This window comes from Euprymna scolopes, chromosome 3 (genome assembly GCF_053919585.1).
Source record: "Euprymna scolopes isolate OS-2025 chromosome 3, ASM5391958v1, whole genome shotgun sequence".
Classification (NCBI taxonomy): Eukaryota; Metazoa; Mollusca; class Cephalopoda; order Sepiida; family Sepiolidae; genus Euprymna; species Euprymna scolopes.
This window is the reverse complement of record NC_136484.1, coordinates 154,538,157-154,556,939: the sequence shown is the minus strand read 5'-3', so window position 1 is coordinate 154,556,939 and position 18,783 is coordinate 154,538,157. Positions and strand designations below refer to the sequence as shown.

Sequence of the window (18,783 nt, the reverse complement as noted above, 5' to 3'; positions counted from 1 at the left end):
GTTAATTATTGGATAGTTATTTATGTATGGTGTATCATCCCTTTTATTATAAAGATTATATAAATTTCAAGTATTCTCTTCAGTCGTTTCAAAATGGGTATTCAGTATATCGCATGCACCATTGTTTTGTTTTCTTTTTGTAAGTAGTAGCTATTTCTGAAACTGCATATTTTAGAAAGTGTATATTTTAGAATTTACATATTTTAAAAATTATATATTATAAAAAGTACATATTTTACCAAGTACATTTCTTATTTAACCAAGTTTCAAATATGTAAACAAATTTAAACGAAAATACATTTACTAAATCATTACATTATTGTATCATTTTAAATGGTTATTCTATTCGTAATACAATACGAATATAAGACTCAATTTTCATTTAAATGAGTTTCCATGATATACTTGTTTTATTTATCTATTTTCTGTGGAGAAAAATATTTCTTATATTTGATAAAGATTATTAACTTTTTCGTTAATAGACAAACAATTATAAAAATCATCTAGTCAAACATTTCAAACATTATTGCAATGTTGATTATAATAAATTATCTGTTTCAGAAAAAATATCTCTGTAATAATATAAATAAGGCAGCGAAGATAGTTTTGTTTAAATTACAAGCCCATCTTATTGTCCTTGAGCATGTAAATTCTAAATTATAATGTACATACTGTCATATACTTTGTTTTAACCTATGCATTGCAATTGGCTTTTGATTATCAGGAGATAAGTTACGATTGTCAGGAAAGTCCAAAGATACAAAGGCCCTGGATGCTCTTGTGAAACAAAGCATATCCCTCGGCGTCCCTGTTATTGAACCTGATATCCATAAATCCTGTGACACATTACAGTTGGATCTGGGAAAAGGAGGTGCGACATATTTTTCTTTTAATTTAACCGACAACAAACATTCATACATTTCCAAACATTTTATATAGAATATAATTTTTAATTCAGTATAAGACCTATTTATTTGATTTTGTCTCAATCAAATAACTCGAAATCATTCAATATAAATTATCTTATTTAATATTATTATTTAAGTGCATGACAATCTAGATTATATCAAAAGTGTAAAACAAGAATGATCTGTGATTTATCTTCATTAAGTTTTTAATGTTCACATCTAACAGATTTAAAATCGAAATGTAATCATTTTGGATATTATAATCTTCATGTAGATATATATTATCGTCTTATGTGTTTTAAAAATATAATCGAGTACAACTCAACTTTTATAACTTTTCAAATAGTAATACTTTTCTCTTTAATTTATGACACTATTCTATTTGTCGTTTTGCTGATAACCGTTTCGTGTGGAACTAGATCATTCTTCTTATTATTGGCCCTTGTCTTTATTTATCAGGAAAATTGAGTCTTGACAAACTCCGTCTGAGACTAGATGCTGCCATGAAGAAAAACGATCCAGATCTTCTGGAGAAAGTAATCGGCGAATGTGTCAGTTCTGGATACCCAGAACTTATACCTGATATTGAAGCTGCCAAACTTCATCTGGAATCTTTAGGGGGCAGTGGCAAAGGTTTGTCCCTGTCGATAACATTAATCCTAATTGAGCAAAGTACTTTTAAAGTAACATATATCATATTTTAAAATATGTTTGGATATATTCAAAACAAATGATTTCTTCATGTTAAATTCACCAAACTTTTCTTCTTTTATTGACTGTCTTTCAAGTCCTTGGACAAATTTGTTTTTAAATTGCAATCAATTCGTTTTGGCTGAGGGTAAGCGAATAACTTTTTTTTCATATGATTTGAGTTAAATTCAGTACAAATTTATCACATACACATATATAGAGAGAAATAAATAATTGAGTAAATATATAATATATATATATATGTATATATATATATATATATATATATATATATATATATATAACTGGTGATATTATTAAACATTTTATAAGTTTCCAATAACGTCTGATATTTATCGAGCTTTTACGTTGATGTTGTCATAATCATACGTGCTTTTTGGTTATCAGGGTCTTTCTCATTTCCTGGCTTCCATATGAAACTCCCAAGTATGAGTCCATTCCGTAAGAAACATGGAGACGCAGGTTCGAAATTTTATTAATACATACAGTAATATTTGAAAATTCGCATTTGTATTAATTAAAATGTATTAAGATTTAAATACTGATTAATTGAATATGGATGTTGATATTTCGACAGTTTTTCTCACAACTATTATTATATTTTCATTGCGTATTCTAAAATTTATTTTATGCACGTTACTTAATACTTCATAGTAATTTCCGAATTAGTCCACTTAATAAAGTCACATAATGCATAGTAAAGTATCGTGGGTTTAGAGGGTCGAAATGAAATGGCAAAATGAGGCAGTTAACAAGAGTATATATTTACTGGAAGTATCGAAGTAATGGGTTGCCATAGAATGCTTCTGTATTCGTAATAGAGACTCTTTCTCTCCTATCTGTTAACTTTACTCCTCATATCGTATGAAAGGATCGATATAATGCCTCAATAGAGTAGATTACATTAAAATAGAATACGCTATTTGTTGTTGTGAAAAGAAGGATATGTATGCATATAATATTCCATAATTCATAAAGAAGGATATGTATATGTATAAAATTCCATAATTTTATCAAATTCGAGTGACACAAGAAGTCTCGTGAGTAAAACTGTCGAATAGTTTTTCTATCTCTATAAGAACAAAGTCTACACCATTAATTGTAATAACTGAAAGGTAAAATCATAAATACTTGCTTAGTCTATTCTATGGTGTCTATCTATCTGATAAATAAAGATTTTGTAATGCTTTATATTATTATTGTAATACTTATACTAATAATTATTATTGTGATAATAATAATAGTGACTATTATTATTACTTTATTATTATCATTATAATTATTATTATTATTCGTTTATATTACCTACGTATAAAGTTTATTTTTTAATTAAATTAAGTATGTACGGAATCTATAATGCATGTAAAATAAATTTTAGTATTTCGATATAAAGCAATTGTTCAATATGTTTGTATATAGATATATCTCTGGGAGAGATGACACCAGAGAATCTTCGTGAACAACTGAGATTAGCTGTGAAAAACAAAGACCGAGCTAAACTCGAACACCTGATTGAGATTGCCGAGGAACTCCAATTTCCAGAATTAGCGTTTGATCTTCGTGACGCCCGAGAAGCTCTCAACAAATTAGGAGGCGGATTTGGAGGTTAGAAATATTCTAAAAGTACTCTTTTTATAAAGTAATTAAATAATTGAAATGTAATAACTGATGATTATTATATACATTCAAAAGTGACCTGTTTTTCATGTTCCATTGAAAATCTTATTAAGCAAAAAATTTTAAATTCAAAGTATCAAATGCATTTTAACTAAAGTATATACTTAATTCAAGAATAAGAAAGTAACTATCAGAGCTAAGGTATAATTGCATAAAATATAAGACTCAATGACACGCCAAACATCTTTTATTCTCAGGAGGTTTTACTCTAGAAGGCTTGCGTGAGCGACTGAAGGCTGCGTTCAAATCAAATGACAAAAAAGATCTGGATGCAACGATTAAAGGAAGTGTATCTGCCGGCTTTCCTGGTCTTGATGCCGACATCCAAGAAGCCAGACAAGCCCTCTTTAAATTAGAAGGCGGAAAAGGAGGTTAGAATATAGCTTTTCGGACAGTTACTATTTTAAATTTATATTTCAATTCCTATGTGTTTTATTAAAATATTTTAAATATTATGTAGTAAGATTGTTAAACTGCAAAAATCATCAACTGTTGTTAAAACTATATTTTAAACAAAATTCAAGTAATCTTATAATTAAAATTTATATTTTACATATATTACATTTTTTATGATCTAATATAATTTAGAATATTTTAATCATGAATAACTTTTTATTTCTATATATAACAGTTTTAAATATTCAACTAATTTTAACAATTTTATTCAGTTTTAATAATCAGTATTTCCTAAAAATGATTGTATAAATCATAATTGAAATTACCAAACGTTCTCTGTACACAGCATAACCATAAATAGTATAGTTATAAATATTAAATATTAAATTTAATTTTTCTATGAAAACAAGTATAATATCGTAAAAATTATTACGTTCATTAGAATTGAAGACTCCAGAAGCACTTCGGGCCGATCTGAGAGCAGCAATCAAAAACAAGAACAAAGTTGACTTAGAAAATGTCATCATTGAATGTGAGGAAGCCGGCTATCCGGAACTTTCCCTCGATCTCAACAACGCTAGAGACACTCTCAATGGTATGGGATTTGGTCGTGGAGGTTAGTAGATTGATATATTTTATAAACTGCACTCGTTTTATTTTTTCTTCTATTTCCCTTTTCTTTATTCTCTATATATCTCTCTTTCATTCAATCTTTAATAAACCGCTTATCATTTCTTCAGACTTGAGTAATAAAAATATATACTTTCAATACTTTATATTTTTCGGGATAACATTTAAATAATATATGTTTAGCAAACGTTCATGAAACAATGATCGGCAAGATGTAAGTGAAAAAATGTTAACATTTTTCAATTGATTTATATTTCATTACTTCCTTATTTTCATTAAAAATATATACAAATTAATATGTTTAGATACACTTATTTTACAGAATATCCAGTAATATAACTCTGTTCATTTTAGTAAATATAAATTTATTATTATAATTATATTCGGAATTAAATATGCAGTCATATATCATGCCATTACATCGGTTTATCGAAATGTGTCATTAATTTATGATTGTTTTAATATATTTTCTATAATAGGCATAAGGAATAATTTGAACAGTTATTCATGAAATTAATTCGAAACTTAATTAAGAATATTGCCTTTATCATCTACTAGATTCTAAGTAAAAACGGTTTTGACTCATCTAATTACAAATATTGTTCTATGTTAGCTTTTCTCGATACATTTGTCTCTATAGTGGCGTTAAGTTTATTCAGAAAGTCTTACTACAAACACCCTTTGTTTGTCAGGAAAATTGAGTGTAGACAAACTCCGCTTAAAATTGAACGGTGCCATGGAGAAAAATGATCCTGAACTTCTCGAGAAAGTAATATCCGAATGCGTCAGTTCTGGATATCCAGAACTTTTGCCTGATATCCAAAAGGCCAGACTTCATTTAGACTCTCTGGGAGGAGGCAACAGAGGTTCGTTCAACATTTTCTATTGATAAAAATTAACATTACCTCATTTTATTGTACAATCTCATTTTGTAAATAGTTATGCGTATTAAAAGTGGTACATCGTATTGAATTATAAAACTTTACATCTGTAAACTTGAAGTTAATCCATTTCGTAAAACTGTTTACATTATAAATCTTTGTGAAATATTTATCTGAAAATCTAAGTGAAAATATTTATTCTGAACATATCTTTATCATATTTCGCATATTATTTTATGAATATGTAATATGTATGCATTTAGATATTAGGAAACTGTTACACATAACTAAGAATTGGGTTATCTTTACGATTATTGTTTCCACTTCACTTCCGGTTACTTCTTCGTTTTTAATTAATTTTTATGATATATTTGTTTATTAAGTTATGTAATTCCACAACGCAGACATTTTAAAAGTTATTCACAACATGCGCATATTTTGCACGAAAAATATTTTTTTATCTTAATCGTTAATTTTTTTTCATCAAATAATTTAAATATTAATCGCTTCGATCATCAGCATCCTGGTCGCTATCGTTACCCCGATTCAGCTTCAAAGCTCCCAAGTTCAGTTTGTTCCGTAAGAAACGAGGAGATGCAGGTTCGGATATTTTTTATTGATTTATTTTAAAACACTAAATATTTTTTGTAATAAAAATAGATAATATATTTTCCTAATTTATCTCTAAAATAATAACGAATTTTATGATGGTTAATGGGGACTAATGAACTTTGAAGGATAATATATAATAATTCAAACTTCATTAACTTATTTTCAAAATTCCAAGAAAATTTCTTACATTAATAAATCGAAATAATAATACTGATACAATAAATATTCTGTAAACTATAATTTATCTGGAAATATAAGCATATGTTTGAGAAGTAAATTATCACAATAACAGTTTACATTGATTTTTAAATTAAAATTTATATTTGTATCGAACAATAAATCATTAATAATAAACTCAAAATTAATTAAAACTTCGTTAATCAAAATTCCCTTTAATAAAATCGAATACAATACCACATAACACTGAATTGCATGAAAGTATATAATAACTTTTAAAAAGTTTCATTTGTTAACCCATAAATATGATTTGATATAGATATATCACTGGAAGACATGTCACCTGACGATTTGCGCCAACAACTCAACTTAGCCGTGAAGAACAAAGACCGAGCGAAACTAGAACAATTTATTGAGATTGCCGAAGAAGCCCAATACCCAGAATTGGCGTTTGATCTTCGTGATGCCAGGATAGCTCTCAATAAGTTGGGAGGCGGATTCGGAGGTTAGAAATGTTTTTACTAAAGAAAACATGTAAGGATAAAACGCAAATGTAAAATTAACAAGATGTCAAATTAATTGATATCGAGTGTTCAAATGATTATATACATATTCATTTTCAATAGTTAGAAATGTTTTTCTAATAAAAACATCTACCGATGAAACGGAAATTTAAACGAAACAATAAGATATAACTCAGTTGATACTAAAGTTGATATTAAAGTCATGCTTAAGTGATTTCATATTACAACTTTTCATTGAGAAATCTGGAGTTTTACACGTAAATACTAATTTGGATTAAAAACATAATGCTCATTCTAACTTAAGCACGCATGTTTTTTATTTGATATTTGAGCCAAACCTTATGCGTACAAATTAACTTTCGACTATCAGGTACTTTCACACTTGATGGCTTGCGTGAACGACTGAAGGCGGCGTTCAAATCAAATGACAAAAAAGCTCTTGATGCAACCATTAAGGGAAGTGTATCTGCCGGTTTCCCTGGTCTCGATGCCGACATCCAAGAAGCCAGACAAGCCCTCTTCAAATTAGAAGGCGGACAAGGAGGTTAGAAAATATATTTTTCTTTTAAAAAATTGAATAACTTCCAAAAATTGGAGCTATTGATTTGACTTATAATTTTATATAATTTTAACTACGGCGCCAATGATAATTAAATGCTGAATGTATTGTAAATAAAATTTTCATATAAAATAAGTTTTATCTTGGTTAAAATCTAAAATATTAAACAAAGCATATCCGTGGATAAATTATAGGTACAAATATATGTTCATATAAATAGTAATACATATATAAAATAAGTTTATATGCATGAGAAATCCATTTACGTTTACTACAAGGAATTTTATTATTGGAATTATATTTAAAATATACAATTGGAATAATTAAAAAATAAATGAAAAGTTTCGATGACAATGAATATAATTACGTAAAAATTATTACGTTTATTAGAACTGAAAACTCCAGATGACCTTCGAGCCCAACTGAGGGCAGCAATCAAAAGTAGGAACAAAGTTGACTTAGAGAATCTCATCATCGAATGTGAGGAAGCTGGTTATCCGGAACTTTCTCTCGATCTTCATCACGCCAGAAACACACTTGATGGACTGGGCTTTGGACGTGGAGGTTAGTTTATTGAATATAATTCATTCATTTTATCTATATTTGCCACTTTCAATAAAGTAGGTTAATCGTTTGAAAATATCTATTCTATCCAATTTCCCAATGTACGTGTAAACATTACTTTATTCTGCAAAATCCTAAATTAAATCAAAATACGAAAACTATGTTATATCATTACGTCCTTTACTGTTTCTTGCATGAAACGAAATAGTTGTCATTACAACTGAATTATATAAAAAATATTTTAGTTTACATGTGTATGTACTATATATAATATTAAGTCCACAAAATATTATTAATCTATGCGTTTGAACGATTACATTCATTGAAACCGACTTCCATAAATCTTATGAATAATGTTTTTCATGAATTAAAATTTTCCGTTTCTGATTTTTATATTTTCTTAATATTCTTGTATAGTTATTGTTTGTCTAGAACTTATTCTACAAATATACGCACTTCTTAATTTTGCTATTCATATATCGATTTAAAACCTCTTTTTCATGTACTTATTCTCATTATAACAATCTTCCGGTAATAGAGAAATATCATTGTTATTGATCGTTTCGTTTATCAGGAAAACTCAGTGTAGATGAACTCCGCTTAAAACTAGATGGCGCTATAAAGAAAAATGATCCACACCTGCTTGATAAAGTGATAGCTCAATGTGTCAGTTCTGGATACCCGGAACTTATACCCGATATCAAAGCGGCCAGAATACATCTTGATTCTCTGGACGATCCTGACGGAGGTTTGTCTAATGCATTTTCGCGTTATTACTTTCAGTTGTAAACACGTTTCGACTTTTTTACATAATTTTTTATTAGTTTTTTTATTTCGTATTATGTAGGATTCATATATATTTAAAGGACTTACTGAAACGTCTTTACACATTATATCAAAAATATGGTAATCTTAACTGTCATAATTGATAACTGATCGGTAATTTATACGAGTTTTCCCAAATAATATTTCATGATAATTTAACTTTAAGGACATATACAAATAATATTTAAACACAACAGTAATGTGTAATGATATAAAAACACTGATTTTGATATTAAAAAGAATCATCATTTAAACCAATGCAGGTATATTTTGTTGCACACTTTAATTGTTAATAACTTTGGTTACTAGGATCATGGTCGCTCCCACGTTTCCATTGGAAGAGTCCTAAGTTCAGTTTGTTCAGTAAGAAACATGGAGATGCAGGTTCGAATCTTTTATTTATTAAAAAAAACAAACAAGCAGACTTAATTGTTTTTAACAAATTCTAGATGTTTTTATATTAATATATTTCGTTTATTTTCTCACCGAAGGAGATTCAATTAATAATTGATTGTTATTGCATTAAAAGTTTTTCATTTTAAATAAAATTGATTTTTCATGTTAATAAATATAAATAACTCAGGTATGTCTTCAAATAAATAAAAAAAACAATTATTAAATAACATATAACGTTTAACATCTTCCTTTCATTAAAAGGTGACTTGTTTTGTAGGGTTTATGAGTTTAACGAATTAATGATAATATATTTAACACAATTATCAATTTGGAACAATTCTAATAGCATGATAGGTAATGTACTTTTTGAATATTTACGAAAAGCTATTTTCTTTAAACATTTAACTTATTTAATGACAAAACGATATTAAATTGAAATAAAATTCTTAATCCGGTAACCATCAACAAAGTTATTTATTGATTTTAATATAGTAGGAGTAATAACAAATAGTATATATTGTTTACTGCTGAACATTTAAAAACATTTTTTAATCATTTATTTAATAATAAATATGGTATAATTTTTAATATAATAAACATAATACAAGTGTGAAATCGTCTAAGACATTGTTTCACATGTGGTTTTATATAGATCTTTCTCTTGATGACCTGACACCAGAAAAACTGCGTGCACAACTGCAGTTAGCCATAAAGAACAAAGACAAACCAAAATTAGAAAAACTTATTGCGATTGCCGAAGAAGCCCAATATCCAGAACTATCGTATGATCTCCGGGATGCCAGAATTGCACTTAAAGAACTTGGAGGCGGATTTGGAGGTTAGAAAATATTAAAAATTCCTTGTTATAATGTAGCAAGTATTTTAAATTGTACACGATAAAAAGAGATTATTCATACCACATCATGAATATTAAATAACTATCTTACATTTTCTAACTAATGTAATTTTGTTTGTTTAATTTCTTATATATTACAACAATGATATAGATAAAGCTAATTATAACTCTCAAAAGATTGAGAGACGAATTCAAAGGTTAGAAAACGTTATTCTACAGAAAATCTGTAACTATAAAATGCAAGTGTTAATGGTACAAAACTGAAATTTGTATGAAGTATTACATAACTTTATTATGAAAACGTGTAATATGTTCAATAAAATCAAGATTTTTAGTAATATAATATTAATTCAAACTTAAAACTCATTTTTATATTTGAAATAAACCTCATGTGTACAAATTGATACTAAATTATCAGGAAGTTAAAGCATAAAATATTAATTCTAACTGAAGCAGATACTTTTTGTTTTTATTAAATATTTGAGCCAAACCTTATGCGTACCAATTGACTTTCGATTATCAGGTAGTTTCACACTTGATGGCTTGCGTGAACGACTGAAGGCGGCGTTCAAATCAAATGACAAAAAAGCTCTCGATGCAACCATTAAAGGAAGTGTATCTGCCGGTTTTCCTGGTATCGATGCTGACATCCAAGAAGCCAGACAAGCTCTCTTTAAATTAGAAGGCGGAAAAGGAGGTTAGAACTGGTATTTTTACATAAGAAAAATTGAAAAACATCTTTTAATTAAATGATAAATTCAATTATTTTTTCTATATAACAATACTAATGGTATTGAAATACAAATTTAAATATAAGCTTGTATCTTTCCATAAATTAAATTTTATTTTGTTAAAATCGAAAATATTAAAAATACATATAACAAACAAATAAGAACTATTATATGTTATATATTGATATATAAGTATGTATAAAATTGATGCAGTAATATAGATACCAATAATGTTATCAACATTAATAATATTATTTAGTCAGTATTCTGTCTTTGAAATAACTTGTAAAATAACTAGTAACATTAATTGAAATATTTCCGTACAAAAATATAATTTCATACAAATTATTACGTTCATCAGAATTGAAGACTCCAGAAGCACTTCGAGCTAAACTGAAGGCAGCGATCAAAAGTAAGAACAAAGTTGACTTAGAGAATATCATCATTGAATGTGAGGAAGCCGGCTATCCAGAACTCTCTCTTGATTTACATAATGCCAGGAACACACTGGATGGACTGGGCTTTGGTCGTGGAGGTTAGTGTATTAGAAGCTATAAATTCTCTATGTTTATATCTTGTCTTTTATTACCTCATTATAAAATTCGTTGGGTTTCCTCAGAAAATATTAATTGTACGTAAGGCTTTTACTGTTAAATATTTTCTACAGAAAGGACATACCAAAATCTACGTCATCTCATAACAGTATCTTCATACTTTATATGATGGAATATAGCCTTGATTAATAAAGTATACGTCTATGAAAGTTTTATTCTAAAACAGTAAAAGGATTAATTTAATGAATATAATTTTCATAAGATCCGCCATCAATAAAAATCATTAGTAAATTTGTTGAACGCATCACTGTCAATAGAATAAGTTACCATAATGTTTATATTCTTTTTTGAACTTAATTATCAGTTATGATTATTAAATATATTTATGGACAATAATTTCCCTTGTCTAACAAAAGTGTTTATGTTTTCTTTCTACTTTTATATTTACTAAATCTCTTATATATTTTTTATGGGAATAGAAGTAATACTATAGTTATTGATCGTTTTGTTTATCAGGAAAACTCAGTGTAGATCAACTCCGCTTGAAACTAGACGGTGCTATTAAGAAAAATGATCCACACCTGCTGGATAAAGTGATTGCTCAATGTGTCAGCTCTGGATATCCGGAACTTATACCCGATATCAAAGCAGCCAGAATCCATCTGGATTCTCTGGAAGATCCCGACGGAGGTTTGTCTAATATATTTTCAGAGATAGCACCACACTTAAAACGATCTGACATACTATTTTTTAACTTGATTATATTTTCATAATCATAATTTGATATACTTTGATAAAATTTATGAATACATTAATCGTGCGCTTTATAAGTACTATGAATAAAGTATTTTTTATTGATAATTGAGTTAAATTAACTTTTTAAAACAAAATTTAGTGATAATTGTACCTTGATCTAAATGTAATATTTTGTAATTAAAGAAATGTAAGAAATAAAGATATATAGAGTGTCTGTTAATATACGCCTAAAATATTGGTCATTTTGGTTATCAGGATCATGGTCATTCCCACGTTTGCATTTCAAAGCTCCCAAGTTCAGTTTGTTCAGTAAAAAACACGGAGATGATGGTTTGACACTTTTATTTATTTTCTTTTAAAGAATTCTAATACTTAAACATTTAAAATAATTTTAATGATTATCTATTTTATCAATAAACAGAACAATTAAATTGCTTAATAATTGTTTTTCCTTAGAAAATTAACATTTTAATGGTATCTAAAATCTTATAAAATTTCAAGAAAATTATTATTTTATTCACATGTTATTCTACTTAAGTAAGACATCCATGAAAAGTTAATCATATAAATTCATTCATTTAATAATATATAAATGTTATTAAAATTTTGTCTGAGAATACATGAGAAAAATAAACACTATTCACTAAGAAAATGTTACATGATTTTATGTAGATCTTTCTCTTGATGACCTGACACCAGAGAAACTGCGTGCACAACTGCAGTTAGCCATAAAGAACAAAGACAGACCAAAATTAGAAAAATTGATTGAGATTGCTGAACAAGCTCAATATCCAGAACTGTCATACGATCTCCGGGATGCCAGGCTTGCTCTCAAAGAATTGGGAGGCGGATTTGGAGGTTAGAAAATTTAAACGGATTTATTCTTTATAATGATTTAATGTAATAATTTTCATAGTACAAATGAATGTATCATATTCCATTTCATATCCTTTATTAAAATTAATTAATATAAATATATGTCTGTACATAAAAGAAAATAAGAATTTGTCATTTCATATAATCTTCTTGCATAATTTATTAAACATTTACATGTACATATTTTTTTCTAAATATAAATTGACTTTCGATTATCAGGAAGTTTCACACTGGAAGGTCTGCGCGAACGACTGAGGGCCGCTTTCAAATCAAATGACAAAAAGGCTCTCGATGCAACAATTAAAGGAAGTGTATCTGCCGGCATTCCCGGTATCGATGCCGACATCCAAGAAGCCAGACAAGCCCTCTTTAAGTTAGAAGGTGGAAAAGGAGGTTAGAAGCGAGATTTTACTATAACATATATTGAATAACGTTTAAATATCTCATTCATTAATTGTATAAATGATAAATTTAGATGTTTTGAAACTCTATTAAAATAACTTTAGAGTTATAATCTATTTAAATAGATTTGATCTTCGTAAAACTTTAACCATATGTGACTGCAAAGACACCCAAAAGAACAACAAATATGTTCGTTTATAAACTGAAAATATGTTTCAAATCACCCCGGCAATAAATATGATGCATATATTCCTAGTCATAAATAATTAATTCATACTATAATTTAATCTTTCATATTAATCTTTTCGGGAAATTAAGTTATATTGATCATGATATTAATTAGTTTCTGTAATTTAAATTTATCTTATAATAAAATAATATAATTTCGTACACACTATTGCGTTTATCAGAATTGAAGACTCCAGAAGCACTTCGAGCTAAACTGAAGGCAGCAATCAAAAGTAAGAACAAAGTTGACTTAGAGAATATCATCATTGAATGTGAGGAAGCCGGCTATCCGGAACTTTCTCTTGATCTGCATCACGCCAGAAACACACTTGATGGTCTGGGCTTTGGACGTGGAGGTTAGTTGATTGGGAGTTATACATTCTTTATGTCTATATTTCTCTGCTATACACTGATTTAACTGTTTGTGAGTTTATTCTTATACAAGTTTAGTATTAATGATATTATAAATATGCACATAATAAACAGCACGTTATATTATCATATAATTTAAATACTTTGTACGCGAAAAATGTATATCTCTTATCACCTACGTACAAGAACATGTCAGCGTAATTTGAAATGATAACAGGTTTTATTTAATAGATATAATGTACATTTGAAGAAAATTGACATAATATTGTATAGATATGAAACCATTACTGTTATTGAAATCGATCATTATTAAAGTATTAAAGTGCAAGGCGTTATACTATCTCATCATAATAATTCTTTATATTTAATTATGATTAAACAATCTTCTTTATTAAAAACACTACTTCTTCATACTAACGTTTTCACTCTCAGTTCATCTTTCATCGTACTGGAATAGAAGTAACATTATCGGTGTTCGTCGTTTTGTTTATCAGGAAAACTCAGTGTAGATCAACTCCGCTTGAAACTAGACGGCGCTATGAAGAAAAATGATCCACACCTTCTTGATAAAGTGATAGCTCAATGTGTCAGTTCTGGATACCCGGAACTCATACCCGATATTAAGGCGGCCAGAATCCATCTGGATTCTTTGGAAGATAGTGACGAAGGTTAGTTTCATACATTTTCAGTGATTATATTAAGTTATACTCTTATAACGTAATAAATATTATTTTTACTTCAGTTTTTAAACAATAATAATTAATACATTTTGATTAAATATATGAAAAATTATACATATCAAACTTTGCCTAAGTACGTGCGATGAATGTAACTCTTGTAATTAATAACTGAGTTATAATTTACTTAATTTATTCACAATTCATATATTATAATAATTGAGCATTAAAATAAAAAAAGAAAACATATTTATATTAAATATTTAAAATGAATAAAAATATTTAACAATATTTATAAAAGATTATTTTTCTTACTAGGCGATTGCATTTATTTTATCATTGAAATATTAATACTTTTGATTATCAGGATCATGGTCGTTCCCACGTTTCCATTTCAAAGCTCCTAAGTTCAGTTTGTTCAGTAAAACACATGGAGATGCAGGTGCGAATATTTGAATTTTCTTTTAAAAAACAAGCAGCATTTTAATATAATTCTGATGATAATAATAACACACGCAATGAGTATTTATGAGAATCAATTTTTACCTGTGAACATTTAATTAGTTATTGATATAACCGATTATTACAATAAATTGAATCTTATATTTAATGTTTACTCAAATAAGTAATAAATCAGCACTTCATTGCAAAGTATCATTTACTATACGTCTGATATTCATATTGGATATTTCATTGGATTTAACTGGAACTTATTAGATAATGCATATAATAATATTAAGCATACTTTCTTAATATCAAAATATATAACAACACATAATTTACTTAATGTTGCGTATATGATTTTATGTAGATCTTTCTCTTGATGACCTAACACCAGAGAAACTGCGTGCACAGCTGCAGTTAGCCATAAAGAACAAAGACAAACCAAAACTAGAAAAACTCATTGCGATTGCCGAAGAAGCCCAATATCCTGAACTCTCGTATGATCTCCGGGATGCCAGACTTGCCCTCAAAGACCTGGGAGGCGGATTTGGAGGTTAATATACAATACGTTTTAATATCAAATTATTAAATTTTGACTAAGTGCATAAAAGATACGCAATAATTGTGATACTTCATTTGATCACGTAAATTAAAATGTATTTTCATAAAAATATTTGTGTGAATATTAAAAAAAAATAATTTCGTATTATAAGTTTTCCATGTGTAGTTCATTATTTATTAGGATACAAGAAAATATTTTTCGCTTCCATAAATTGTTTGAACGTAATTCATTATTTATTAGAAAATTGACGTATTTATTTTTCCTAATATTCAAATCTTCTGAATATAATTGACTTTCGATTCTCAGGCGGTTTTACACTGGAAGGCCTGCGCGAACGTCTGAGGGCTGCTTTCAAATCAAATGACAAAAAGGCTCTCGATGCAACAATTAAAGGAAGTGTATCTGCCGGCTTCCCGGGTCTGGATGCCGACATTCAAGATGCAAGACAAGCCCTCTTTAAATTAGAAGGCGGAACAGGAGGTTAGACCTAACGCTTATTATAAGATTAATTAGATACATTTTAAATATTTAATTCATTTATTTTATGTATGGTAAATTTACTATTGTTATTTAAAGACATAATAACTTGAAAATATGATTTGTCCATGACATGAAATATTATCTTTGTGAACATCCAATATATATATATATATATATATATATATATATATATATATATATATATATATATATATATATATATATGTGTGTGTATATATATATATGTATATATATATATATATATATATATATATATATATATCAATCAACGAAATGAGCTTAAATAGTACTAATATCTTTTCTACATTTCAATTTTAAATATGCATGAAATTGTAGACGTAATAAATATATTTTATATTTTTATATGTATTATATATTTCCTTTACTCACAAATCAACATGCCCTCTCTTAAATTGTGTTGTTATTAATTATATATTATACATAATACTATTAATTAATTTAAAAATGAATTCGATTTAGTTTTCCGATAAAAATTAACAAAATGTCTTACAACTAATAATATAGATAGAAAATACGTTCATATGCATATAAATTCCCGTGACATTTAATAAGTTAAAATGTATTATTAGAATTACATTTAATCGATTAAATTAAAATAACTAGCAGTGTCGACGTCAATTAATATAATTTCATAAAAATTGTTACGTTTGTCAGAATTGAAAACTCCAGACGCACTTCGAGCCCAACTGAGGGCAGCAATCAAAAGTAGGAACAAAGTTGACTTAGAGAATGTTATTATCGAATGTGAGGAGGCTGGCTATCCGGAACTTTCTCTCGATCTTCATCACGCCAGAAACACACTTGATGGACTGGGCTTTGGACGTGGAGGTTAGTTTACTGGAGATTATACAATCTCTATGCCTATTTTACTTTGTTTCCATCAATTCATTTTACTATTTCGTGAGCATTTTCATTTGTATACATAGACCCTGTTTATAACAATTTAAGTTTTGATATTATACAAATGGGATAACCCTATAATAAGTTATCTTTTTATATTACGGTAATACGAGAAAATAGTATAGATTTCATCAAATACATACAAGTATATATAAGTTTCATTTTAACACAATAACAGTATGAATTTGAGGAAGATGATTTAGATTAAGACAGATAAAGTACTTATCACACTGGTTTCAATACATCGTTCGTAATAATATAAATCATTATGAAATTATTATACATTAAAATTTAACTTTAATGATAATTCCATATATTTCGTGATTCTTATGTTTAATCAATTCTTTCCCTATCGATTAATACAATCTCATTTTCACAATCTAATTTCTTTTTCTGTTACGGAAATAGAGTAAATATTATCGTTATTAATCGTTTCGTTTGTTAGGAAAATTCAGTGTAGATGAACTCCGCTTGAAACTAGATGGCGCCATGAAGAAAAATGATCCACACCTTCTTGATAAAGTGATTGCCCAATGTGTCAGTTCTGGATACCCGGAACTTATACCAGATATCAAAGCAGCCAGAATCCATCTGGATTCTCTGGAAGATAGCGATGGAGGTTTGTTTGATGTACTTTCCCGATTACTTACGCAATACTAAACAGTCTCAATTTATAATTTGTTATTTAGGTCATTCTTTTAATATAATTATAATGAAATTTTGATAACATTTATTGTAACCTTGACGTATTTAAATGTTTTAATTGATAAATGATTTCTAATTTCCTTGATTTTTCTCAAATCATATTTTATGACAATTGCTCGTAAGATACAAACAGATAATATATTTATACAATTTTGTAGTAACTAATATATCTATATACAATAATATTTGCCACATTTTGTTTTAGTTTATATTAATAAACGTAAATATATTTTAACCATAAAATTTTCTTTTGTTACATTTTAAAATATTAATACATTTGATTATCAGGATCATGGTCATTCCCACGTTTGCATTTCAAAGCTCCTAAGTTCAGTTTGTTCAGTAAGAAACATGGAGATGCAGGTTAGATATTAATTTTCTTTTTTTTTCCAAAAAGTAAAAAAAAAATACTTAAATTCTACAACCATAAGATTTATAATAATTCACTGAATTAGTTTCATTAAAGTTTTTAAGAATAAGTGATATGTTTAATCTGAACAAAACAAATTATTATTTCTCAAAATAAAAAAATAAGCACATGAATATAAAAAAACATTTAATACATTTCTACTATTCGTATTATATATTTCATTAAATTTTCCCAAAGTTATAAGGTACTTCATTTCATTATATAATTTTATTTATATCGACGAATATTGTATAAATGAAGATATAATAATTTTTCTCTTTTATATTAATCACTCTTAATAACCTCGTTTTAATTCATGAATTGGCCCTAATTGAAACTTTTAACTTGATATATATATATATATATATATATATATATTGCATTATGAATGTTTGCTAATTTTCAAATATGCACCGAATTAAAGATATTTACTCAGACAATGTTTCATACATAATTTTATGTAGATCTTTCTCTCGATGATTTGACACCGGAGAAACTACGTGCACAGCTGCAGTTAGCCATAAAAAACAAAGACAAACCAAAACTAGAAAAACTTATTGAGCTTGCTGAACAAGCTCAATATCCAGAACTGTCGTATGATCTTCGAGATGCCAGACTTGCCCTCAAAGAACTGGGAGGCGGATTTGGAGGTTAGAAAATACAAAAGAATTTATTTTTTTATAATGATTTAATCTACTTATTTTAATAGTACAAATACATTCATTGCATTCTATTTTATATTGTAAATGAAACTATTTCAATATGGATATATTTCTGTAAACATACCAGAATAATAATAATAATAATAATAATAATAATAATAATAATAATAATAATAATAATAATAATGTGTAATTTCATAAATTAATTTTACATAATTCATTTAATATCATGACGTATATATTTCTCCTGAATACAAATTGACTTTC

The 18,783-nt window shown here is 27.5% G+C and overlaps 1 protein-coding gene across 2 annotated transcripts in view; it reads left to right on the top strand.

Moving 5' to 3' along the window:
• LOC145259887 (uncharacterized) overlaps window positions 1–18,783 on the top strand; it is a 575,878-nt gene that overhangs the window by 511,123 nt on the left and 45,972 nt on the right. For both annotated transcript variants that reach the window (XM_080117779.1, XM_080117787.1), the window contains 29 exons: window positions 725–871; window positions 1,368–1,541; window positions 2,007–2,081; window positions 3,039–3,224; window positions 3,494–3,667; window positions 4,135–4,308; window positions 5,015–5,188; window positions 5,723–5,803; window positions 6,312–6,497; window positions 6,887–7,060; window positions 7,466–7,639; window positions 8,214–8,387; window positions 8,774–8,848; window positions 9,513–9,698; window positions 10,240–10,413; window positions 10,809–10,982; window positions 11,518–11,691; window positions 12,013–12,087; window positions 12,430–12,615; window positions 12,853–13,026; window positions 13,446–13,619; window positions 14,130–14,303; window positions 14,680–14,754; window positions 15,124–15,309; window positions 15,625–15,798; window positions 16,495–16,668; window positions 17,186–17,359; window positions 17,734–17,808; window positions 18,319–18,504. In XM_080117779.1, the coding sequence (XP_079973905.1) occupies window positions 725–871; window positions 1,368–1,541; window positions 2,007–2,081; window positions 3,039–3,224; window positions 3,494–3,667; window positions 4,135–4,308; window positions 5,015–5,188; window positions 5,723–5,803; window positions 6,312–6,497; window positions 6,887–7,060; window positions 7,466–7,639; window positions 8,214–8,387; window positions 8,774–8,848; window positions 9,513–9,698; window positions 10,240–10,413; window positions 10,809–10,982; window positions 11,518–11,691; window positions 12,013–12,087; window positions 12,430–12,615; window positions 12,853–13,026; window positions 13,446–13,619; window positions 14,130–14,303; window positions 14,680–14,754; window positions 15,124–15,309; window positions 15,625–15,798; window positions 16,495–16,668; window positions 17,186–17,359; window positions 17,734–17,808; window positions 18,319–18,504 (4,503 nt within the window). The remainder of the gene's footprint in view (window positions 1–724; window positions 872–1,367; window positions 1,542–2,006; window positions 2,082–3,038; window positions 3,225–3,493; window positions 3,668–4,134; window positions 4,309–5,014; window positions 5,189–5,722; window positions 5,804–6,311; window positions 6,498–6,886; window positions 7,061–7,465; window positions 7,640–8,213; window positions 8,388–8,773; window positions 8,849–9,512; window positions 9,699–10,239; window positions 10,414–10,808; window positions 10,983–11,517; window positions 11,692–12,012; window positions 12,088–12,429; window positions 12,616–12,852; window positions 13,027–13,445; window positions 13,620–14,129; window positions 14,304–14,679; window positions 14,755–15,123; window positions 15,310–15,624; window positions 15,799–16,494; window positions 16,669–17,185; window positions 17,360–17,733; window positions 17,809–18,318; window positions 18,505–18,783) is intronic.